Source organism: Carassius gibelio, chromosome B23 (assembly GCF_023724105.1).
Source record: "Carassius gibelio isolate Cgi1373 ecotype wild population from Czech Republic chromosome B23, carGib1.2-hapl.c, whole genome shotgun sequence".
Taxonomy (NCBI): domain Eukaryota; kingdom Metazoa; phylum Chordata; class Actinopteri; order Cypriniformes; family Cyprinidae; genus Carassius; species Carassius gibelio.
Genome location: NC_068418.1, coordinates 11,407,352 through 11,432,097, shown reverse-complemented (window position 1 = coordinate 11,432,097; position 24,746 = coordinate 11,407,352). Strand labels below are relative to the sequence as shown.

The 24,746-nt window shown below is 40.6% G+C and overlaps 1 protein-coding gene across 2 annotated transcripts in view; it reads right to left on the bottom strand.

Annotated features, from left to right (window-relative positions):
* The window catches only part of LOC128011066 (laminin subunit alpha-5), a 69,437-nt gene that overhangs the window by 2,751 nt on the left and 41,940 nt on the right, over positions 1 to 24,746 (bottom strand). The window contains exons 23-75 of one of the 2 annotated variants that reach the window (XM_052593117.1): positions 24,477 to 24,615; positions 22,779 to 22,921; positions 22,588 to 22,691; positions 22,347 to 22,500; positions 22,092 to 22,255; positions 21,543 to 21,651; positions 21,354 to 21,451; positions 20,941 to 21,133; positions 20,644 to 20,770; positions 20,420 to 20,559; positions 20,222 to 20,337; positions 19,177 to 19,388; positions 18,900 to 19,101; positions 18,011 to 18,155; positions 17,764 to 17,904; positions 15,441 to 15,602; positions 14,981 to 15,085; positions 14,812 to 14,895; positions 14,486 to 14,716; positions 13,469 to 13,582; positions 13,126 to 13,256; positions 12,802 to 12,882; positions 12,195 to 12,409; positions 12,007 to 12,107; positions 11,749 to 11,932; positions 11,523 to 11,663; positions 11,258 to 11,409; positions 10,935 to 11,045; positions 10,732 to 10,843; positions 10,485 to 10,655; positions 9,889 to 10,085; positions 9,607 to 9,723; positions 9,330 to 9,484; positions 8,627 to 8,768; positions 8,449 to 8,548; positions 8,257 to 8,370; positions 7,559 to 7,744; positions 7,334 to 7,476; positions 7,081 to 7,263; positions 6,796 to 6,932; positions 6,532 to 6,685; positions 5,441 to 5,583; positions 5,179 to 5,341; positions 4,965 to 5,096; positions 4,735 to 4,877; positions 4,519 to 4,651; positions 3,471 to 3,611; positions 3,215 to 3,345; positions 2,968 to 3,132; positions 2,712 to 2,838; positions 2,317 to 2,465; positions 650 to 839; positions 423 to 569 (exon numbers count right to left, since the gene is read on the bottom strand). In XM_052593117.1, the coding sequence (XP_052449077.1) occupies positions 423 to 569; positions 650 to 839; positions 2,317 to 2,465; positions 2,712 to 2,838; positions 2,968 to 3,132; positions 3,215 to 3,345; positions 3,471 to 3,611; positions 4,519 to 4,651; positions 4,735 to 4,877; positions 4,965 to 5,096; positions 5,179 to 5,341; positions 5,441 to 5,583; positions 6,532 to 6,685; positions 6,796 to 6,932; positions 7,081 to 7,263; positions 7,334 to 7,476; positions 7,559 to 7,744; positions 8,257 to 8,370; positions 8,449 to 8,548; positions 8,627 to 8,768; positions 9,330 to 9,484; positions 9,607 to 9,723; positions 9,889 to 10,085; positions 10,485 to 10,655; positions 10,732 to 10,843; positions 10,935 to 11,045; positions 11,258 to 11,409; positions 11,523 to 11,663; positions 11,749 to 11,932; positions 12,007 to 12,107; positions 12,195 to 12,409; positions 12,802 to 12,882; positions 13,126 to 13,256; positions 13,469 to 13,582; positions 14,486 to 14,716; positions 14,812 to 14,895; positions 14,981 to 15,085; positions 15,441 to 15,602; positions 17,764 to 17,904; positions 18,011 to 18,155; positions 18,900 to 19,101; positions 19,177 to 19,388; positions 20,222 to 20,337; positions 20,420 to 20,559; positions 20,644 to 20,770; positions 20,941 to 21,133; positions 21,354 to 21,451; positions 21,543 to 21,651; positions 22,092 to 22,255; positions 22,347 to 22,500; positions 22,588 to 22,691; positions 22,779 to 22,921; positions 24,477 to 24,615 (7,674 nt within the window). Of the gene's footprint in view, positions 1 to 422; positions 570 to 649; positions 840 to 2,316; positions 2,466 to 2,711; positions 2,839 to 2,967; positions 3,133 to 3,214; positions 3,346 to 3,470; positions 3,612 to 4,518; positions 4,652 to 4,734; positions 4,878 to 4,964; positions 5,097 to 5,178; positions 5,342 to 5,440; positions 5,584 to 6,531; positions 6,686 to 6,795; positions 6,933 to 7,080; positions 7,264 to 7,333; positions 7,477 to 7,558; positions 7,745 to 8,256; positions 8,371 to 8,448; positions 8,549 to 8,626; positions 8,769 to 9,329; positions 9,485 to 9,606; positions 9,724 to 9,888; positions 10,086 to 10,484; positions 10,656 to 10,731; positions 10,844 to 10,934; positions 11,046 to 11,257; positions 11,410 to 11,522; positions 11,664 to 11,748; positions 11,933 to 12,006; positions 12,108 to 12,194; positions 12,410 to 12,801; positions 12,883 to 13,125; positions 13,257 to 13,468; positions 13,583 to 14,485; positions 14,717 to 14,811; positions 14,896 to 14,980; positions 15,086 to 15,440; positions 15,603 to 17,763; positions 17,905 to 18,010; positions 18,156 to 18,899; positions 19,102 to 19,176; positions 19,389 to 20,221; positions 20,338 to 20,419; positions 20,560 to 20,643; positions 20,771 to 20,940; positions 21,134 to 21,353; positions 21,452 to 21,542; positions 21,652 to 22,091; positions 22,256 to 22,346; positions 22,501 to 22,587; positions 22,692 to 22,778; positions 22,922 to 24,051; positions 24,182 to 24,476; positions 24,616 to 24,746 lie in introns of both variants that reach the window. The other variant, XM_052593118.1, reaches the window with a different exon arrangement.

The window sequence follows — 24,746 nt, the reverse complement described above, 5'->3', positions numbered from 1 at the left end:
CCTGTATTTCAAATAAAATAAAAAATAGAAAGAAATGTTCAGTGTAATTAAAAACCATTTATTTATAATTTTTCATGCTAACGTCAAATTCCTATGAAAATACTGTGATTATTTAATAAATAAAAATAAAATATATAATTTTAATATAAATATGTGTATTTGTGTGTCATCTTATTAAAATACACCATGATTTTGATTCATGTGAAATAAAACCAAACATTTGTAAAGAGGAAAAAATGCAGCGAACAGTCAATCTAATCCAACATCTGTGCACACTTGCTAACATCAATACTAACATCAGCCTCTTGTTCTCTTATTGCCCATATAGAGCATTTCATTTCAGCCACTATATAAGCAGTGGACAACAAGGCAGTCACTCGCAGTTCACTCGTTTTGAACAGAGTATGTATAAGACTGTTTACCGTAGCTGCGCTGTGGTCCGAGGGAAGTCCACCGATATAGAGAGGAGCACCGAACACACTCTTTCCTCCGCTTTTCACCATCTTTCTCTGAGTGTCGATGCCGTCCACTGTCAGAGAGGCCCTGTCAGACTCCACCCTCACAAACACCTGCACCAGTTCATGGACAAAATAAGAAATCTGGGAAACACAAATATATGTCTAAAATCGTAACTCGTCCACATACGAACCGTGTGCCACAGGCCATCGTTGTATTTCTTTTTGCTGCGTATGCTGGTCTTCCTCTTTCCACCGTTGACCGTCAGCATCAGATGGCCATCGAACACCGAGAGCGTCATGGTCCTCTGGCCTTTCCCTCCCGCCACGTGGAAAATCAGTCCACTCGAGGAGTTCACACGCACACCCACAGAGATGTGCGGCCTGCAGATGGAGTTTAACATTTTGGCATTTTTGGTCCATATAAGTGGGTTTTTTTGGTCAGTACTGGACATATTAGGGCCTGTCGCACCGCGGGAACTACCCACTTTTTGGCATTTTCACACAGCAGGAACTGTGTGTGATTTTAGTACCAGACTGCCTTTTTTTGAGAACCAAATTAGCTCCTAATCTGGAGCGGGGTCTATCGGTACGTTCAAGTCATGTCTGATACATCATATTTATGAGTTAAACGCACATGAATGCCACCAAAAAATCCAAAATCATCCCAGTACTTTAGGGGGGGGTGAAATGCTCGTTTTCACTCAATATCCTGTTAATCTTGAGTACCTATAGAGTAGTACTGCATCCTTCATAACTCCAAAAACTCTTTAGTTTTATTATATTCATAAGAGAAAGATAGTCTGTACCGATTTTTCCCGGAAAAACACGACCGGCTGGAGGCGTGACGTGTGGGCGGAGCTAAAGAATCACGAGCGCCAGTAAGCTTTTGCGTTGAGAGCGTTTGGAAGCTGTGACATTACCGTGAGGAAAAAAACATCCAAAACAAACCATGGCTAACAGTCAGATTCAGCCGTTTATTTATGATCCAGAATCAGATCCCGAGGCTGAAACTGAATGAGAGCAGCAGCAGCAACGACTCGCTCCGAGTGGGGCTCGAACCCGGGTCTCCGGCCTGGGAGGGGACGCACTTACAAGGAGGCAGAGATATTTTAAGCAGTTTTACTCACCGCCTGCGGTTCCAACACATGATCGTGACCCTTTTTCGTTGGGATTGCATCATCCTTAAGAAATAAACGATACGCAAATCCGGCGTCAAACTGGGCCTTCTGAACAAGCATCTTCGAAATGCAGGGAACAAACAAAAACACTTGCACAACTCCGTTGATGCTTTGTAAAGATAAACTCCATCCACTGGTCCCTTAATGCTGTTTTTTTTTTGGTAATCTGTGCAGGGTTGTCTTGCCCTGGCAACCAAAAACACACTCCTTTTGTGACATTTCGCGACGCTCTCGCTCTGATCAGTGAATGTGTGTTGTGCTCTCAGTGCTCTGCTCTACGGGAGCGCGCTCTTCCGGCAGACTTGCCCTCAAGACCCATATAAGGAAATTCCACTCCATCTAACGTCACACAGAGCCATACTCGAAAAAAACTTTCCGAAACTTGTGACAAACCGGAAGGAGTATTTTGGGAACAGAAATACTCCTTCAAACGTACAACTTAATTTTTGAAACTTTGTCCATGTTTAGCATGGGAATCCAACTCTTTAACAGTGTAAAAAACTCAGTATGCATGAAATAGCATTTCTCCCCCCCCCCTTTAAATGTAATGGCAAAATGAATATAAATTCTTCATTCTGTACATTATATTGCTTTGATTTATAACTGCTGAACTACATGTAATTGCTTTACAGTGTTTTCTTACTGTGAGTTTTTTTCCGTTTGTTAGTTTTTATACTCACGCCTTGCTGAACGCTTGAGGCAGCGAATCAAATCTCAGATGGCTGTGGGAGGAGCCACTGAAATGATGAGCGTCGACCTCCTGGACGGACAGCTCACCCTGACAGGAGTCACGTGCCATCCGACTTCTTGAACTTCCTTGAGGCTTCTTCTGTTAAGTCACAAACAGATGCACATTTCATGGGCTCTTATTTAAATAACACGATTATCTGTTATTAAGAAAATCATTTATTATTAAAAATAAATGGTTTATGCGTTAACGGAAAATGAGTTCATACTAGCAAAGTAATATAATACTTAAAATAATATAAAAACGAATGTGTTGTTATACAGGAATTTTCTAATTCATTTTTTTTAGTAAAATAAAATAAAATTTTTACATTTTTAAAAATAGTACCTTTGGATTCTTTCGCCGTGGTGAATCCAGTATTTCCAGTGGGACTGAAGAGGAGGGGCAAACAAATGTGTATTCGTGTCCCTCTTGAGCTTTTTTCATATCTTCTACAATCTGGGGCTCATTATTTCTATTAACATGATGTAGAAATGGAAAAAAAGCTTTCATAAATTTATTTTTGATCAAAATTTATCCGATCACTCATTGGGATTTTCCTCCATGAGTGTATTTTGAACACTGTCTTCAGTGCATCACACACCTCTTCATGAAGAAGTTACTGACGCAGCCGGTGAGGTTAGTGAGGTCGCGTGACTCCGGTGTGCCGCCCACGTAAGAAACGTCAGAAAGCAGCGCCGTCCTGCTGTCAGCCGCACTAACAATTACTCCTTGCTTCTCAAGAACGTCATCTATATACACAAGTAACCTAAACAAAGGCAGAAATTGTCACAACCCCATACACAAACACAGTTTTATTGTATATTAATATTAAACGCAGAGCGGCATACTCATCTCCGGTGCGGTAAAATGCAACATAGTGACTGTTGTCATCGTTGTACGTCTTCTGAGACCTGACTCCATTTTTTTCAGTACTGACTACTACATGGCCGCTGTCTAATAGCACCTGACACCTGTCACTCTGAGCGGACCAAGACAACAGATGTGAGTGTCTTTAGTAGCAAACACTAAAATACATCATTTAGAAGTGACGTTGTATGTTATAAACTCAAAATATGATTTGATAAGTCCAACTGTAATGTGTACCTGGCCTTGGCGGTAAAACATGAGCCCGGTTTGCTGATCAGTTCTGAAGCCGATGCCAGCATAGAAGTTTTCTGGATTCACTACATCGTCCATTTTCAAGCCCAGGTATCCTTCTCCAGTGAAACGAGCCTCACGAGTGAACTAACACACAACACAAACACACAAACGTGTGTCTTAATGCAGACGATGTCATATGTGCTGGAGGGAATTTACAAATTCTGCTTATAAAACTGATTCAGAGTGATTTTGGTATCAAGCCAGACACTCAACTGAGTTAATTCAAGTGTGTTGCCTCATCGCAAAAGAACACAGATGACATGCTAGTAACTTGCTAGTCTTGCTAGCGACATGGCTAGTCACTTGCTAATTATGCTAGCGACATGCTAGCAACATGCTAATCATGCTATAAACATGCTAGTCACATGCTATTCATGCTAGAAACATCCTAATCATGCTAGCAACATGTTAGTCGAATGCTAATCATGCTAGAAACATGATAGAGACATGCTAGTAACTTGCTAATCATGCTAGCGACATGGCTAGTCACTTGCTAATTATGCTAGCGACATGCTAGATACCTTGCTAATCATGCTAAGTACATGCTAGCGACATGCTAGATACCTTGCTAATCATGTTAAGTACATGCTAGCGACATGCTAGATACCTTGCTAATCATGCTAAGTACATGCTAGTCACTTGCTAATAATGCTAGCAACATGCTAGCAACTTTGCTCATCATGCTAATGACATGGTAGTCACTTGCTTGTAATGCTAGCAATATGTTAATCACTGTCTTTTTTAAACTTCTTAAACTTTTAAATCTTTTTAAACTTTTTAAGCTTTTACATTTTCAAACTTTTCAAACTTTCTAAACTTTTCAAACTTTCTAGTCAGGCTTTCTCAAGCCAACTTAAAGTTTGTCTTGACAAACTTTTTTATCTAGTTCAAGTGTGTTGCCTCATCGCAAAAGAACACAAATGTTCCAGAACCATGAGCAGAACTGAATGTAGATTCCCAACCCTACTGAAACCAGTATGATGATGCTCACCAGCAGGTCATCTGGACAGCCATAGCTGATCCCTGCACTCTTCATGGTCTTCATTTGAACAAAGCTTCTCATGGCCTTAATGGTCCTGAGGCAGCCCTTTATGGAGCCGCGCTTACCAAACACACTCTTTAAACTGCAATGACATGCACAGATAGTTCAGATTGTGCACAAGTGGATCTAGATATGACTTCTCTGGGGAAATATCTGCATGGTCACCTCTCGGGCATCTGATCATCTGGTACCCCACCCAGGAAATATCGTCCCGAGAAGTTGAGCTCTTCGCTGGAAAGCGTGTAGACCTTCTGGCGATCTAGCCTCACTAACATTTCATTTTTCGAAAGTTGAAAGATGACATCCAACTGAAAACAACAAACACAAATCATAAAACTTACAGAGATGAGCAGATAGGCAAGACAATACTGGAATAAATAGAGAATTTTACTCACAAATTTTGCCTGCGCGTTACCGATTTTAATTTTGGACTCTTGTTGTGGGTCAGTTAAGCTAGACAACTTTCCTTCAAGGTTATGGAGGACTTTCAGAAGACCTCCTTGCACAGCTATGCACACATACTTATCCTGAGAAGAAAAAAGAAAGATATTAACACATGATAACGTGTGAAACAATAGCAAACCCTACGTTTTGCAGTCCGAGACTCACCTGTCTTTGGAACAACAGGAGAATCCCATTTTGCGAGATGAGTTTGACATGCTGCTCAAACACACGGTCGTCCTTCACAGTTTCGAACAAAACCTCAACATAGCCCGAACCATCAAAATACACTCCGTCAACCACCCACTCGGGCGTATTTGCTGGCCTCTTCCTGTTTAAACACACAAAGAGATTTTACAAGGAATGCACTCTCGCAAAGAGGTTAACACAGATATATGATTTAATAAATAATAAATGAAAGCTCTCTGACCGTGAACAAGGGAGTTCAGTTGTGGTGTTCATTTGGAAGGCTTGCTCGAAGTTATAGAGGCTGACTAGTTCTTCATTTAGACTTAATAACTCCAGGCAGCCCTTGAAGAAGTTAGGAGATGCCATGTTCAGATCCACTGGAGGCTGTGTGTGTTTGAGAAAAAGAGAAAGAGATTGTGACTTTTTTTGGAAGAAAATGTTTTGAAATGAATGACAAAAATAGCAAATTCTATACCAGCTGAGTTTTGGTCGCATTTGGTTTGCTTGGTTGGGTTTGAAAGACAATTAAAATCAAGTAACATTATTGACATGACTGCACTGACACCATTGGAGGAAAACAACACTTGAACTGAATTGACCTGGATAAAATGACACTATTTATGACTGTAAACCTGCTTTAATTTAATCAATCTTTTTCATAATTGATACTACTAATTGTGGCGCACTAGTCCTCAAAAGTGAAGCCATTGCGTTTCAATCACCCCTAGGTGACTGGTCCCAGTATAGGTCATAAGCCCTGCCCTCTCCATGTAATCTAATGGGACGTGAGACAAACTGAATAATTACATTTAAAGTAAGTTTGGTTTTAGTTAGTTAAGTGATGGTATAAAAATGGGAATGTGACATCATGATTGACAGCTGAGACTGAAAGCATCTCTGAGCGAACTGAGGCACCAACTGAAGCCTCTTATACGAAAAATCAGCAGACCAGTCAGGCTAATTTAAAAAAGGGTCAGGGGCGTGTGTTTGCGATCGACTCTGAGGGAGTGTGGGCGGGACGCGGCTCCACTTTGCTCTCTACTGTGTAGACTCTTGTCCCAAATCAACGCAATATGGCAGCGCCCAATTGGGACAATGGCCACTTCACTTTTCTTTAATGGAAGTGAATGAAGGTGCGTCATCCAGCAGTTGGGGGTTCGGTGCCTTGCTCTACATTCACTCCCATTTCTACAATTGCAATCTTTGGATTACGAGTCCGAATCTCAAACCATTAGGCCACTTCCCCACGACTTTATTGGCTCAAGTCAAAAGTGCCCACCCCTAACTGTTTATTATATCCTGCTCCATAGATATGGGTTTTGCTTTACTCACAGTGAATGTGCTGGGATAAGATCCGACATAAAACACAGTCTCCTCAGCTGGTAAGTTGAGCAGGCCTTTTCCTTCTTTTGCCTCCATGCTTTGTTTAAATATTTTAGTTTCTTCTGAGTCTGTGGACATTGCCATCTGACCGTACTGTAGAGTCCTGCACGCAAAGAATACACAAACACAGTAGAAATACAGCTAGAATATAATTTCAGTGAAGTCTAAGCTCCACAGATACATGTCGGTAATGATGGTGTGCAGGTTTCCTACCTCTCCAGGACAATTTTGTTAAAGTAATCCTTGCTCACGTCCTCAGTCATTAGCACCTGCGCTGTATCTTCTCCCACATTGAAGTACCAGCGCAGCTTTGATCCTTCCAGTGTCACTGCCATATAATCTTTTTTGGACTACAACGCACATACAGCACAAACACGTGTTTATATTTACATACTGTGTATAATAAATCACGCATAACTCAAAACAGCTTTATATAATGCATGACATGCAACATATTATAATGGTACAGATTAGATTAGGCTGAGGAGGTCGGCTTACATCTTTGTTTCCAAGGTAGAGGACAAACTGGGGTTTGGTGGAGTCAGTTTGGCGCAGTGTACGTGTGGCACGTGGTAGCTTGATGTACATGTGTAGCGATGAATAGGCTGCCAGGTCGGCCACATTGCTGGGCGTCCGCACTTGTACTCCTGAGTTACCATTAAACTGCATCGACACGCTCACCTGAAGAACAGACAGTCGAGTCACTGCGGGGAAAAACTGGGGACACTTTGAGACGTCTGAAGAGCTGTACCTTGTTGGCAGCGTTGCGAGCCTGTTTAATGAGCTGTCGGATTCTCTGGATGCTGTCGGAGATGTTGGATGGCTGAAACGAGGTGTTCTGCAGACGATCCAACTTCTCCATCAGCTGAGGAAGAGTGTCGCTCAGCGCCGCCACTGCAGGAACACACAAACACTTTGGAGTTGATGTGAAAGCAAGTCAAGATCACACACGCTCACTCAGCTTCCTCACACGCACCTGAGGTATTGGCATCATTGAGGGCTTTGTTGATATCGTCGCTGGTGGCGTTTGAGTCTCCGTACTGCTTCTGCCACTCCTCCAGCTGCTTCTGAATCGGAGCCAGCGCGTTGCTAACATTAGCCACCGTATTGTTAGCCTGCTCCACCGCGCTCTTAGCTGCGGCGATGTCTTCTGCTATGTCTTCTGCATCATTTCAACACATTTGAATGACAATGTTTATGTCATGCTTTTTATTCAATTAAGCTTGACAGACAATATATGTAACAGCGTTTAAAAGTTTGCGGGCAGTATAAAAAAAAATACTTTCATTCAGCAATGATGCATTAAATTGATAAAAAGTGAAAGTAAATGCATTTATAAGGAAGCAATTTCTATTTCAAATAAATTATGTTCTTTTGAACTTTCTATGCATCAAATCTCAAAGAAACATAGAAAGAAATGTTTCCTGAATGATCATGTGACACTGAAGACTGGAGTAATGATGAGCATCACAGGAATTAATTACATTTTAAAACATAAAAAAATAGAAAATAAATGAGCAAATAAATGATGAGCACAAGATAAGTCTTTCCAAAATATAAAAAAAATCTTACCACCCCCAAAATTTTAAACGGTAGTGTATTTATTTGCCAGTTAGCTGGCTATGAGTTAGATCACGATGAACACAATGAAGACTAAGGACTTTGAGCTCTGACCTCGACTGACATTGAGGCTATTCTGAATCTTCTTTAGCTCTTGGAGCATCTTCTCCTTTTTCTTTTCAGCATCCTGCAAACTTTTCTGTATTGAGTCCACACGTGGCTTTAGACCTGCCAAAGATAAAGTAATGGCCTGCATTAGACCGAGGTTCACAACACCTTGAAAGAAGAACGAGCTGCTGTTCTTACTTTGACTGCTGTTGTTCAGTTCCTCTGCTTCCTTCACAAGCTCATTACTCCTATTCTTCAGTGCAGCAGCTTGCAGGGGCAGGTCTTTGTCCTTTATGTTCTAGATCAATAAACGTGTGTCACTTCCTCATGTTTTTGGAGCAGTTAAGATGCATTGATGTGCATGCATTGACTGTACCTCCAGAGCCTCAGTAGCAGCTTCGCTGGCTTTCTTAGCTGCAGTCTCGGCTTCCAGCACGCTGTTTGAGATGTCAGTGTATGCACGAGATGCGTTCAGAGCACGCTGTAGGAAACCGTCTCGATTGAAACCAGATATTAGACTGCACAACAACAAACACAAGGCCACAATTAAAATATGCATTCATCATATTAGAGGAGGTAATAATAGAGAGTACAAGAATGTGCATTATATAACCAAGCTGACATATATTGATTAAGATCATCGTATCAGCCAATAATGTTTCTTCTTGGCTGGTTGGCTGGTTAACAGACATGATAGTTTCCTCAGGTCTGTCTCAAAATGTACCTGTCAATCGATGATGAATGCATTGCTTTTTTAATTTAACTTCCAAATTAATTAATTAAATTAAAAATAAATTTTTCTTTTTCATTCCATGGTAATTTGTATGTTATTTTTTTTATGTGTAAAGCATTTTTGAATTATCATTGTATATGAAATATGTTAAATATACAAAATTGCTGTGCTAATTGCATTTTATTGTGCCCAAGAATTATATAAAATATTGTGTAAAATATTTGTTCAGTTCAGCAAGTTTGTGGAGCCTTTAATTATGTCGGATGGAATCCATCAGTCACCCTGCTTGCATCTAGCATCAGAGTTGCTCATTAAAACCCAATGTACTGTAAGTCGACCACTGTACCTGGAAAGATTACTGGCGAGCTGGTCCAGCATTTCAGCGTGTTTCTCTGCAGCTTCCACCAGGGGGATTTTACTGGCAGAGGGAGCGTATTTCTGAACCTTCTCCGCTAGAGGCTGCCTCGCTCCATCCAACTGAGCAGCCAGACGCTCATAGTCCTGATAGAGAGCACACAGCATGGATGCGTACAGGAATGAGCTCAGTGAGCTTCATTTAGAACACACAGAAATGCTTTATTTGAATCTGCATACACAAGCGTACTGTTCCTGTACATATGTACCTCTTTGGAGTCCTGGAGCATGGAGAGGAGGTCGTTGACCTGCGTCACATCATCCTCTGCCATCTGAAGCTGGTTCTCCACCTCCTTCTGCTTCTTCAGCAGGTTATTTACTGTATTCTACAAAAACACAACAAAGAAATTCATTTATTCATATGGCAATTCCATTAAATTCCTCTTCCAATTCAGATTCCTTTGATGTGTGGCCATTTGGACTCAAACTCCGTCTCTTAAAGTTGGTATTTTGTTCCAATCCTGTGCATGTGCATGTGTTTGTATAAATACCTGCAGCTCCTCCAGGCGTTTCTGGTTAATATTGTTGGCCTCTGTGGCGTTTGCTGTGTTTTTGACGGCCTCGTTCATGGCATCTCTCAGATCCATCAGCTGCTGATTGAACTGGTTCAGTTTGTTTCTGATGTTCTCTGCCAAAGCCTCGTTATTTAGAGTCCGGTTCGCAATCTCATTTTTCACACGATCTACCACTACAGAGAGACAACAACTGTGAAGGACAAGGTCTACCATCTCAAACATGTAGCACTTATAAATGGCAATACAAAAGTGCTGCCTTTAATTTTTATTTGTTCTAGATTTTTGTTCCTTTAAGTATAATGTATTATAACTGGGATTATATTTACTTGCAAGATCATATAATGCATTATAATGTGCATTACAAAGCAAACTTAATGCATTAAAAATATGTTTATAATATATAGTTATAAAGAGTACAGTAAAAAGGCTACCAAAATCCAAAATCAAGTATTTATATAGAGTCATAAGCTTAGAAAGGTACTAAAATGATCAGTTACATGCATGACAGTCCCATGCTGGTACAAAATAAAAGGTTGGTAGACGTTTCTTATAGACTCTGTCCCATCACTCACACTTGTTGGCCTGGTCCAGCTCATTTTCTGCTAGTTTAGTCTGGAAGTCGAAGCTCCTGAAGCGCATGTCTCTGAGCATGGACTCCACCTCTGTTATTTTTCCAGCCAGTTCGTTCTCTTCGATCACGTTGGTCTCGTTCTGCGCTGTCCGGTTCATCTGCAGTATAATATCTGAGCAGATGCGGATATGTTGTCAGTTGAATGTGCGTGAATGGGTAAATGTAATAAGATACTTTTTTTGTCATACCTTGCACATCTCCCATGATGCCTTTAATGAATCCAAGCAGATCTTGAGCTCTAGTGTGTGTGGAGTTAGTGCTGTCCTCTACAGCATTGCCTTTCTTTTGTGTGGCCGAGGCCTGAAACACAGACACAAGTCCTTTTTACACACTGATGGCTTGAAAACAGCAAAAAAAAAAAAATTGTTGATCAGATGATATTTTCTCACACCTTCTCCTCTAACTCTTTAATATCGAAGTCAATGTTTTGCAGCTCTCCCTCCAGCATGCTGGCCTGGTCCCTGCTCTGGTCCAGTGTGCTGTTGTAGTTATTTATGGCATTCTAGGGCATAAAGATATAGTTGCAATAATAATGCTACACATATACAAATACAGTAGTAAATTCTAAAAGTCCTAATACAGAGTCAGAGAGTGTTTATTTGTGTGTGTGTGTGTGTGTGTGTGTGTGTGTGTGTGCATGTGTGTATGTGTGTGTGTGTGTGCATGTGTGTATGTGTGTGTGTGTGTGTGTGTGTGTGTGTGAGAGGGACTCACAGCAATGTCCTGAATGGACGCATTGAGGCGGTTCAGTTGACCCCAGGCGACTGAGCTGGCATTGAGGCTGCTCAGCTGATGGGCAATGGACTGATAACGTTCGTTCACCTTGTCCAGATCCTCCAGCAGCACTATCACACAGCTGTCACAGGCTAAAAACAGAACGCACAACATTTGAACAGTAGTGTAACTGATAACCAATGAGTGAGCGAATGGATGAGGTATGAGTGAATGAATGAAGTGTGTCCAGTGATGCAGTACTCACGCTGACAGTGCACATCCGCTCCATGGAGCACAGGGATGCTGTATTTATTAAGACACGTGTCACACTGCTTCCCCGTCATACCTGCAGCACAACGACACTCTCCTGTGCGAGGGTCACAGCGGCCTCCTCTACACTCACACTCTACAGACCAACACACAAATACATCAATAAATTCAACTCACAATGAACCATATTCCTGCAGTGTGCATGTGTGTGTTTGACTCACTCTTGCAGCCATCAGGGCTGTAGCCCCAGTAACCTGGAGCACACTGGCGGCAGTTGGGTCCATTGACCCCGGGCTGACAGGCACACGTCCCGTTAACAGGGTCACAAGGCCGAACCAACGCCGCTGCTGCTTCACAATCACACTTACGGCAACCAGAGCAGGTATCAAAGCCAAATGCCCCATCCTAAACAAAACAAAATCACCATCAACCTCCGAGACGAAACAATAGATGAAGACAAAACAGAGGAGCAGACATACCTCACAGCGGTCACAGTGGGCTCCCAGCACACCAGGCTTACAGTGGCACTGTCCCGAGTGAGGATCACAACGTTCAGTGCCACAAGGAGAACAGTTGCATCCTGGGTAATACAGGTGGGAAAGAAGACTATCATGAGAGTTCTCTGAATACAGGAAATACCATCCAGATTGGATAAAATGTGTCTTACGAGTGCAGTTCTTGGCAGTGATGGCATCCCCGTAGAAACCTGTGGCGCAGATCTCACAGTGCGGCCCAGCGGAGTTGTGCATGCAGCTCTGACACTCGCCCGTCAAAGGGTGGCAGTCGCTGAACAGCATGTTGGGGTCTGAGTTTCCATTGCAGTTGCACGGCTGGCATGTGCTGCCAATCACCATTGGGTTTCCATAGTAGCCTGGTGCACATCTGTATTTGGTAAAAATAAGGGTAATTTTCATTGATTTACATACTTTTCTAAATGACAGTAATTTCATTTACATTTAATAACATTTTAGCAGATGCTTTTATCCAATTTAATAATAATCATCATATTTTTTATAATGTATAAATGTATAATTTTTTTTTATTTAATTTGAAAATTATAATTGGATGAGGAATAAAGCGCTTTGAGTGCCTAGAAAAGCGCTATATAAATGTAAGGAATTATTATTATTATAATTTAAACATTTTAATTATTTAAATTAATTTTTATTGCATTTTTATTTGTATTTATTATTATGGCAAATTGTAATAAATGTTAAAATAATTTCAAAAAAATTATTGATTAAATAACAATAACAATAAGCGTCATAACTTACCTCTCACACATGGATCCAGCATAGCCAGGCCTACATAGACACTGCATATGATTGGGCTTCTCCACACAGCGAATGGCAAAACTGATAACAAGGTCAAACAGATGACATCCTTTAATTTGAGAATGAGGCATGCTGGGATATCCAGCACTAAAATCAGCTCTTACTGGGAGTAAAAGCAGAAACCAGAAAAGAAACCAGAAAAAAAAATACACTGGGACATTACATTTCAAGCGAATGACCAGGAGAAAGACTAGGAAAAAAAGTTTTGGGACGAACAGGAAACAGTAAATTAGTGCTACAGATGATGAAATAAGACAAACGCACTTGTTTGAAGCCACTCGCAGCGGACAGGGGCAGCTGGAGCAGGACACTGCGTGGCCATCAACACTGTTGTTCCCATGAAAACCACCCAGGCACTGCTCACAATGATTTCCAGCGGTATTATGACGGCAGTTCTGAGGATGAAGAGTTACATTTTCAGAAAACACTCCAAGTTGTGTTCCAATCCAACATCCATCTGGAACTTTGAAAGCTCTTTCCCAGGATCTTAAACCTTTATTAGATTTTGTTTTCCATGAAGTTCGGCATTTTACTATACCCAGTGGAATCTGAAATAGCTATATATTGTCCATGTTTGACTGTGTGATGTGATCTGTACATGACTCACCACACATATGCCAGAGCCGTCCAGACACTCATCAGAGTGACCGTTACAGTTACAGGGGACACACTTCCCGAGGAACAGCCCTTTAGTGTCTCGAAAGTAGCCTGGAGCACATTTCTGAGAGAAGGAGATTTATATCAGAACCCACAATTCAACAACACTCTTTTCCATTAATCTGTATTTCTGATGGGAAGGGTAATAAAATGTAATAAATAAACATTTTCTGTATGTCTTGTTTTTTGTTTGTTTTGTACGTGAATTGCAAGTATTCATATACCATTTTATAAAACAATAAAAGCACTTCTTGAGAGAGATAGCGATTATGAAAATGTAACAAGCGTGTTAAATATAGCTAGTTTTGTCTATACATTTTTTTAATGTATAACTGATTAAAAAATGTATATAATTGCATAAATAATTATAATTGTATAAATCACAATTAATTTTTTTTTAAATAAAAAATACATAAAATATTCTTTGTTGATAAATAAATTCATTAACTGGCAACACTTTAGTATAGGGACCAATACTCATTATTAACTAGTTGCTTATCAGCATGCATATTACTAGCATATTGGCTATTTATTAGAAATTACATATCACATATTTTCCATGACCATATTCTACATCCTTAATCATACCCAATACCTAAACTTAACAACTACCTAATTATTAATAAGCAGTAATTAGGAGTTTATTGAGTCATAGTTAATAGTTGACTAATAGTGAGAACAGGAACTTAAAATAAAATAATACATTTTATGTGTTTAAACCAGTAATGTTTAAACTCCTACAATACTGCATGAATACAAAACTTTTCCAGCAGCTTTATTTTATTCCAGCATGCAAATTAAGCATGCATTATATTAGAATGTTATATTAAGCATTATATTAAGCATGCAAACTGATTTATTTATTAAAATTCCAACAGAACCTCTAAAGCGAAGAGGCATTAAATGATAGTATAGAAAATTGATTGCATGAATTCTTTTTTTTTTTTTTTTTGTTAAAGCACACTACCTGACAGGAGTCTCCTAGATAGTGTCCTGGGCAGAGACATATTTCGACGTTGTTTGCATGGCGCCCGGAGGGCAGGTTGTCGGCCCCCTCCAGCACAGCAGCGCGCAGCGACACAGACTGAGCAGACTGAGAGTGCAGCGCTCGGATCTGCAGCGACTCCAGCGCGACCAACACCATCATCAGCTCCTCACGGGACACTGAGTTCCCCGTCTGAGCATGCCTGAAACTCTCCTGCAACGAGAAAGAGGAAACTTGAATTGCAACAACTGTGCAATCTGCTGAATTCTTTTGTAAAGCCTTCTTTTTTAAACTTTTGAGCTCTTCACCTCCACCAGGTGAACGATGCCCTCATGAGTGTCTTCAGGAGAGGAATACTCTCTTTCCATGTACACCAGAGTCATCTGATTCCCCTGCACACAAAGACTTTCAGTTAGGCCTCGAGTAAAGACTTCTAACCTGGTTAACTGGAGTTAAGAAGACTCTCTGATGTAGTACCTTGAGTATAACGTCAGGCCGTGTGGTCTCAGTGATCAGAAAAGCATCACCTCTCATGGTCTGTGTGTGCAAGCGGTAGCGCAGATAGCCTCCGTAGGATGACACCTACACGTACACATAGAAAAGAAAAGACAAAAACAGCTTAAGACAAGATTTCTCAAGCAACTTAAGACTGCACTAAGCCTGTGTTCATCAACAACATTTAGCACCAGCCTAAACAAGGTGTGCATGAGTTATCAGATTGTTTGTGTGACCCTCGTGTTTCCTGTAGCATTAATGTGAGTTATCTGATGGAGATTCAGTTCAGCTGTCTGCCTGGCCCCTGACTGTCTGACCACCGGATAACCCATAAGCTCGGTGGAAACATATGTCCCAGCAGCTGCCATGTTGTCATAATAAGACTCATATAGGATAGAAAGCCTAGGTGTAGAAGATTCATGACAGATCGCTCTGGACTCACTTGATCGCCGAGGTAAGAGCGAGGAGCGTGCCAGTGGAGGTCCTGCGAGACGTCGGGTACGTCGCTCAGATCAGCCTCCACCAGATCTTGATCGAGATACGTGGACACGGGAACTTCCTGTCTGTCACTTCTCAATAGCACCCAGCCAGCCATTTCCATGATCTGTAGGGGTGCACAGAGTAAAGCAAAGACATCAGTTAAATGTTATTGCAGTCAGTAGTTACACTGAATTCATTTTTATCTAGGACACAAATGTTCACTGAAAAGAATGACAACCTGTAGTTCAAGCAAGTCAGATGTTGATTTTGTAACTGCTTTTTAGTGAAAGATTTGTAATATACGGGTCTTTTTAATGATATATTAAAGGGGAGGTTGAAAATGAAAATTCTGTCATTAATTACTCACTCTCATGTCGTTCCAAACCCGTAAGAGCTTTGTTCATCTTCAAAACACAAATCAAGATATTTTTGATGAAATCCGAGAGCTTTCTGACCCTCCATAGATAGCAACACAACTACCTCATTTAAAGGCCAGAAAGGTAGTAAGGACATCGTTAGAATAGTTCATGTGTCATCAGTGGTTCAACTAACATTTATTGTATGATTATTATAACGATTTCCTTACTATCTTTCTGGGACTTAAACGTGTCAGTTGTGTTGCTGTCTATTGAGGGTCGGAAAGCTCTCGGATTTCATCAAAAACATCTTGATTTGTGTTCTGAAGATGAATGAAAGTCTTGCGGGTTTGAAATGACATGAGGATGAGTAATTAATGACTGAATTTCATTTTTGGGTGAACTATCCCTTTAAAAGATCCAGCTTATACTGGTCGTGCTGTATGCATGTCTTTGTGTGTAGCCTGTGACAACTCAACAGAAAGATTGTAAAATATGATCAATATGATTTTGTACTGTGACTGGATATTAAATCCCACACTGGAAGTACCATGATAAAAATATCAAAAATGCTTACCAGCTGTCAAATCTTTACAGGTACATTGCTACAAACTACAGGGCTCCAAACTGTGACTAAAATGGCGACTAGGCCTATGTATTTACATATTATCTCTTAAAAAATTGCATGTAATGCCTTTTTTCCTGATTGTTTTGCATTCACATCGTTTGTTATGTTCGCGCATTGAGTGAATGCATAATTTGAACAAACTACAACAAGTAAAGCTGTCATCTGTGTGGATATTGGCAATATCGTTAGCAGTTCTCGTTTATAATCATAAGGCTTCTTCTTAACAAGATCTTAGTCCATGCTGTATTCTGTTAATGCATGAACTTAATTATATGAAGTACACTTGCCGTCCAGTCATCGCTTTGTGCTTTGTTACTTTTTAATTGACAAAGTATCAGCTTTAAAATTATTCAAAATTCATAACAAAATGTAAACAATAAATACAGTTTTGATGCTCTTTAAGGGGCTGTTCAGATATCGCTACTAAAAACGCGTGGAAAACGCTAGGCGTGCCGCTTTCTCCTTTTCAATGCGCTTGGGCAGAAGCGCTCCTGAGGCGTCTGCCTTTGCTAAGCAACAATGACCTGCTCTCTCCATGAAGACGCGTACATTTCAGCAAAGGATAAATGGATTTGCAGCACTAAAAATCGCTTGCAGCAGCTCTGTTACTAAATTTATTTAAATATGGCTATCCATATACAGCTATGACCAGCTGTTCCTTCATCTTGGCTGAGCTTTCAACTTTGGTACTGGAAAGGATGAAGCTGATTGGTTGGTTCTTGTCACATGACCTGCAGTGCGCGCTCGCGGGACTCTGAAAAGTTGAGATGTTTTTAACTCGATGCGATCGCGAGTAGTGCCTCAGTTCAAGCAGCACGTGAACCTATCATACCTTGCTTACTACTTACTACTGAACATGAATTAACAAAAAAAAAAAAATCATTTGGCGCCTAAGTTTTTTTCTTATAGGAGCCTATGGCTCCTAAGTCGATTTTTTAGTTTGGAGCCCTGAACTACAAACATTCATGGGCAGATAAGAATAGGTAAGCTTAATATCTCACTTTCTATCATTTATGTGTTCAAAATTTAGTATATTATATTGTTTAGGCAGAATCAGATGTTTTTTTGTTTTTTTTTCAATGAATGCTTTTATTCAACAAGGATCCATTAAATTGATCAATAGTGGCAGTAATACATTTATAATGTGTTTACAGTTTCTGCAAAAATATGAATCAGCAACTGTTTTCAACACTGATAATAAGAACAATAAGAAGTTTTTCGAACAGCAAATCATCATATTGGACTGATTTCTGAAGGATCATGTAGAAAGGTGAATGATTTCTTTATCTTGAGTCGAGTACCTCACTCCTCCGTTTGTCTGAGCTGTGGCAGCGGTCAGTGGCTCCAAAGCAGAAGCACTTGGTGCAGCCTTTAGTATTAGTGGGGTCCAAATGAAACGTTCCCAGTTTGCACTGGTCACAGCGAGAGCCTTCCACATTTTCCTGCGAGAGAGAGAGCAGACACATCACTGAAATAACAGATGAGGGAGAACCTGAATGTTATATTATGACATTACTGTAATATTCACATATGATAGGAGAGGGGCACCTTGCATAAACAGCGTCCGGTGATGGAGTCACAGACATCTTTCTCAGTTCCCGCCTCGCTGCAGTCACATGGTCTGCAGTTGGGGTATCCATAAAAACCTGGGGCACACCTGTCACACTGACGGCCAACGATGTTGTTCCTGCACCTGAGGAGCGATGATGCAAATAACACAAAATATATATATGTATGTATTGTAGCAGTGTTCCTATCATGTCAAGACGAAACCAACAAGCTTTCATGTGAAAGAGGGAATGTGGTTAAGAAATGTGACCCAAAATATGGGCATTACACTCTACCAACCAAACCCAGTCCAAAAACAAGCCCTTGGCTCGGGCCAAATGCATTCTTTTCCCCACTACATCTAAGCAAACTGCCATAGTTATTGTTCATTTATCCAGTTATAGTTACAGACCTCAATGGATGATGCATGAACAGTTATAATCTATGACATACAGAAACGCTGGAGAGATTGTGCAGCTCACGGTCACAGCAGCTCAAAAGCCGCCTGCCTCTGGATTTTAAACAATGCTTAATGAGGGGACGTGCAGCCAATGGACTGAAATAAAATCTCCTAAAAATAAACACCTCTGGAATCCCTGCACTTAATCCTTATATAGACAGTATTGTTAGAACCAGAGACAGTGGTTAATAATATCAGTCCTTCAGGCAGCGCTTCACAGAGAAGTGTTTGGCTCAGGTGTAAAAGGTCAGTTGTAAACACTCCATTAACTCCATTCCAATCCAAACGACTTGACTTCAGACAGCAGACACGTTTAGTCTCACAAATTTCAGTGATAGAGAATTATGATGGAGAAATAATATGGGTATTAGCAGAAAAGGTGCAGTATATATATGTGTATGTGTGTGTGTGTGTCCTGTGGTTCTGTACCTGCACTGGCCGTTGTGTGTGTCACAGCCCACTTCCAGTGAAGCCACTCCAGGCCTTGAGCAGTTGCACATCTCACAGCCCACCAGAGGATGGCAGCCGAACGTCTGGGGTTCACAGGTGACACATTCTGGAAGCAGGGTCCTTGGAGGACAGATGCACTCGCCTGTAACCGGCTCACACAGACGAGTGCCACAGTTACATGCTAGAGAGGAAAAGAAAAAATATCAGCCATCCATCCATCCATCCATCGTTCCACCACGTGGTTGGGGACACTCACGTCTACAGTTGGGGAAGCCGTAGTATCCCGTGGCACACTGGGAACAGTCTCGGCCAATCACGTTGGGTCTGCACTTGCACTGTCCTCCGAAGGTCTCGCAGGTATCGCTCTCAGCGCCCACCTCATGACAGCCGCAGGGCACGGCGCCGTTATTGAAGAACGCAGACAGAGACACGGCGGAGTTACGACAGAACAGAGACGCTGTGGACGGGCTGAGAGGAGAGAGGAAATGTTCAGGCACTTTAATACTGATATATCAGGATATGTTCAGGAACAATACATCTGCATCACATTATCAGCCGTTTTAGAGATTTATTTATTGGAATTACACATTGTTGCATATTTAAATGCGTCATTTCCATTTTTAAGTTTTTTAGTAATTCATTAATGTAATTATTTAAAAACGCTTTTTTTATTAAAAACTGTTTTTAAAAGCACTAATATTTCAATTATACATAAATTTCAAATTAAATTTCAAATTAAATATCATACTATATATTACAAAAATAAATTGTTCAAAAATACTTGTTTTTATGTAAACATAAATGTACTTTTTTTTGTATTATTAGTATTTTTTATACAATTATAGTAATCATTAGTAGAATAAATAAGCTTTTATTTTTAATATTTTCAGTTTTCATTTAATTTACGTTTTATACATTTCGCAAATTTTTTGCTATTAATTTAGCTTTATTTCAGATTTTTAGTTTTAGTACTTCAACCAGAAGTAGCCATGGAAACATTTCTAATTTCTACATATAATAATACATATATAATGTTATTTCAGCTTTATTTCATTAACTAAAAAGGATTTGTAATAGTTTTACTTAATTAAAATAATTAAAATAAAATAGAAAAATGGTGTGTGTGTGTGTGTTTTAAGTGTTTTATTTTTATATTTATTAAACACAACTGTATTGAATCTTAATATCTGCAATGTGTTTACTCATTTATGGCCTTTTTTAGGCCTTAACATGAATATAATTATCACCCGGAATTTTAATCTCGTGCATTCCTACAGTTTACAAATGGAGAAGTATCATACCTGATGTAAAAGCTGTTCTGTCCACAGTTGCTGATGAAGTCGTACGATTTGTCCAGTGGCTCCTCAGACAAAAAGCTGGAGCTGTAAGTGCTCTCTGGCACCACCAGCACATAGTCCTGAAACACAAAAGAGAAAAAGAAGTCTCATTGTTATTGACAATTCATATTCCTTTCAGTAAAACATCAGAGTGACACGCACAAGCCACAGTGTCCTTCTGTCTGGAACTCGCAGGGTCAGGATGACCTCATAGTCCGTCACATGCAGGATGATCTGGCTCTCTGACATCACAACACTACGACAACCATAACCATGAGGACAAAAGGATGCGTTGACGTGGCCTGAAATACAAAGAGTGAGCGTTCATTAACAAGCATTGTCAGTGATAAAAAAAGAAGAAGTCAATAGCAAGTCACCCTGCTCACCCTGCCATATGCGTCCCCCGTTGATGTGGACCTGGACGTTGTAAGTTGGGTGCAGGGGTTGATGGTAATGCAGGACGAACACATAACGGCCCAGTGCATGTACGCGTGCTGAATACATTACAGCATTCTGGGAAAGCAAGCAGATAAACAAACATCAGAAGTGTAGCATTTAAATATCAGAAAGATACAAACTACAAGACAAGCACAACAGATGGATAAACAGAGGGGAAAAGGTTCTTTTAAAGGAAGAAACAGTAAGAGATGCAATGAGATGAGAGTTTAATGGGTCTGATGTACCTGACTCGGATCCAGAAGCATGTGTTCACTGTTATCAGCAGCGGCTGGCGGTCTGGAGGTCATGGGTCTGTCTGCATACAGGCTGGGATCGGGGGCTGAAGCCCATGCCGAGTCCAGCACAGACGAAGCCTGACCCTCTTTGAGGACCAGAGACTGAGGAGGATTCTGGAAACGAGACGGGATGCAGGAGCCGCTGGAAAACAGAGAATATAAAACACGAATATGAACAGGAGAAACCCTACTGCGATAAATAACACACAGATATTCTTCACTTAGATTCCTAAAATAGCTTTAAATCATGTTAGTGTCTGATGATCATGGAAAACGATGTCATGGCTGCCATTTTAAAATGAAAATGAGGTAGTGTAAACATGGCCTTATGTTAAGATGTAGATGTTGTATGTGTTCGTCACCTGTCTGGAGAGAAGTGCCCATGTGTGTTGATGCAGTGAACTCTGGGCTTCAGGTACTCCATGGTGAACTGAGTGCGAGGGATGAGGAACACTTTGTGCTGGAAGGGAAATCACGTGTAAATGGCGTGTTTGCAGTGGACACAAATACCTTTTATGGCAGACTCAAGCAGAAAAAAAAAAAACTCTCACAAGGAAAAAACTGCTTCTGTCTGTGGTAAGCAGGATATCAGCCTCTGTGGACAGAGTGAAGACCGCCACACGCTTCTTGTCATCTATAGACACGGCACGGCACAGGAAACTACACACACATACACACAATCAATCAGTAAATGCAAAGTATTAAATGGCATGCAGCAAAAGCAATGCTTTTTAAAGAATAAAACTGATGATTATGGCAAAATAACTAATTTAAACCTCATTGTGGTTGGGATGTTTCATTAAAACATTAAATATGACTCATTGTTAATGTAAATGCAAAGTGCCTAACCAATGATAAACAATGTCATGTAAAAGTCTTAAAGGTACAGTGTCAAAAACAGCAAGTTTAATTCTACGAGTCAGACAGAGAGGGTGAACATGTAAACTAAATATGACTGTTCTGATGCAACAAAAGCTTCTAAAACAAACAAATCGCAGGAATAAAGCTCAGTGTAAAAACAAATAGCATATTATGACCCCTTCAGCTTGAGTGTGAATACCTGAAGAACAAAAGAAAAGGCAAATGTCACACAAACACACCTGTATTTGCAGTGGAGCAGGGTTATTTGCTCTTGATGAGTGCTTTCACCCGGTGAATTAACAGACACATTGAAAGTCTGAGGGAACTGGTCTTCACTGGCGTACTCCACCACCAACACATACTCTCCAGGAACAGGAACACGACCACGCAGCTGGACGTTCATCTGAACACACAAAGAGGATTTTATTGGTATAAAAATATGACTTATTCACTACAGTTCAAAAGATTTTATACTGCTGAAAACAGTATATTACGTCATTGCCACTGCAGATGGCCATGCTGGGATGGCGAGGAGTGATCTTTTCAGTGTGGCAGGGTCTGGGCAGGTGATTATCAGACCTGCAGCTGGCGTCATTGCTGGAGACGGATGGGAACTCATCCAGAGACAGATACATGTACTGCAGACAGCTAAACAGAAAACAAAAAGGCAGATAACTTCAGTCACAGTGCATATACACGCGAAAAATGTACAGAAAAAGTTGCTGTGCTGCTGACTTTTGACTGGAATCCTGTGTGTTGATGTACGAACAGGGTTCAGTCACTTGAAGTTGCAGGATAGGAGCCTCGTAATATGCACTGGGCAACAGCACCAGGTAGTCCTGCAGAAAGAAAGAGACAGAGAGAGTGTGTTTAGGGTTTGTTTGCGTAAAAATAATGTTGAAAGCATGTTTAAGAAGGGGTCCTACCAGCAGAATGCCCTCTGCCTCAATAATCACAGTCCAGGTTCCTGGGTTCAAGACAAATGGCTCCACAAAGCTGTTCTGAGGCACGCTCACAAATGTGGGTTCTGAAGTGGGTGCAAAGACGATCTGTTTGGTCTGCTCAGAGCCTGCAAAGAGAGGGATACAAACCTGGAGTCACAGACCTGGATGAATCAAACTATGAAGTTACAAAATTATAAATTATTAAACGTTATCAAGATATCAACTGTTGTACTCAAAGAATAGTTTATTTAGAATTAAAAGCTATCTTCATTTACTCATGAGGACGTTCTTTTTCTCCCTGTGAAACACAAAAGAAGTTTAGCAGAATGTCCGAGCTGCTCGTATCCATACATTGAAAGTGAAATGGGATGGAAGAATTATATCCAAACTCTAAAAATCACATAAAAGCACTAGTAAATTAAAACAGTGTAAAGATTTGATATCTACTGAAACTAATTTGAACTGCTTCCATATGATAAGACTTTATATAACTATCACAGTAGCCAAACAATGGTGTCTTTATATACAGATGTTGAAAGTAACAAGTCAATGAAATGGCATCATTATAAAATGAAAAAAAAAAAACAGTTTTATAAATTATGCATTTTTTAAATACATTTTTTTATGCGTAATTAGCTTCTAAATTTTGTAAATTAAAGGGGTCATACGATGTGATTTCAAGTTTTCCTTTCTCGTTGGAGTGTTACAAGCTGATTGTGCATAAATAAGATCCCTGAAGTTGCAAAGACTAAAGTCTCAAAACCAAAGACGTATTCTTTTATCAAAGTTATGGCAATGCCACGCCCCCCAAAACGGCTCGTTTAAACACGCCCCACATCTCTAGGTCACTATGTGGAAGTATTTGCATATAGCCGTCCTCTTTTGGGCTTGAACTGATGGTAAAACTGAGGACATTATTAACTTTACATTTATTTTGAAAGATGAAACTCAGGTTTAGGAAAAGGGGCGTTACATTTCCGACAAATGCTTGCGGTGTTCGGCCAATCACAATGCACTTTTAAAAATTAAATAAAAAATTAACTAAAATAATAAAATAAGGACAAATTCATACGTCTCAATGAAAATGTTGCCCTTTGCTCTAAGTCTTTTTATTTGTACCAATGGCGTGACCTTTATAAGCCATACAGACCAATGCTTGCTGAGTACAAAAAGAGCAGCTAGAACAGTCTGCTAAATATCTCCTTTGGGTTCACTGACAGAATGAAAGTCTTGCACATCGAACCATCAGACGTACCTCTTCTGCTGTTCTGATAGGCTGTGATTTTACCGTTCGACACGGCCAACCTCGTGTTTACATATCTGAGGATGAAGCGCGTGAGATACACGTCTGCTTCACGCACGTGCACCATCATTTTAACTGTATTCTGAGATGAAGGACAAGGAAGACAGGGAGAAGAAGAGAGAGAGGGAAAGAGGGGGGGAGGATGTACAGCACACAACACGGTCTGTGTTAAAGACCTGAACTCTGGCTTTCTGATCAAGATGGGTGTGATCATGTGATCGATCTGAGATGCTGGTTGCAGTGGGTGTGTGTCTCGGACATGGGGAGAAGAGGGAGGGTTTGTAAAGAAAGCAGGAAGTCACCAGCTAACTTAAGTGAGGAAGGTGGAAAGATAGAGAAAGGCAGATCATTAAAGCAAAGGGTGCTCAAAAACTTACAATTCCCACACAGGAAGTGCCTGGCATCCTCGATCACAGAGACCCGCCCCCTCACGTCCACGCCCCCGCGGTTCACATAGTGCAAGACCACATGAAACAGGTCTGGAGAGCCAACCACCACCTCAACCAGAACCCGAGGCTAGAGAGACAGAGAGCGGCCCGCAACAGACAGAAAGAGAGAGAGACAAATGCAAAGCTGTTGCTCAAAACCACCACCAAGCAGCACTTCAGCCCAACACAGCAGCCGACGCACACAAGCAGCAGCAATCC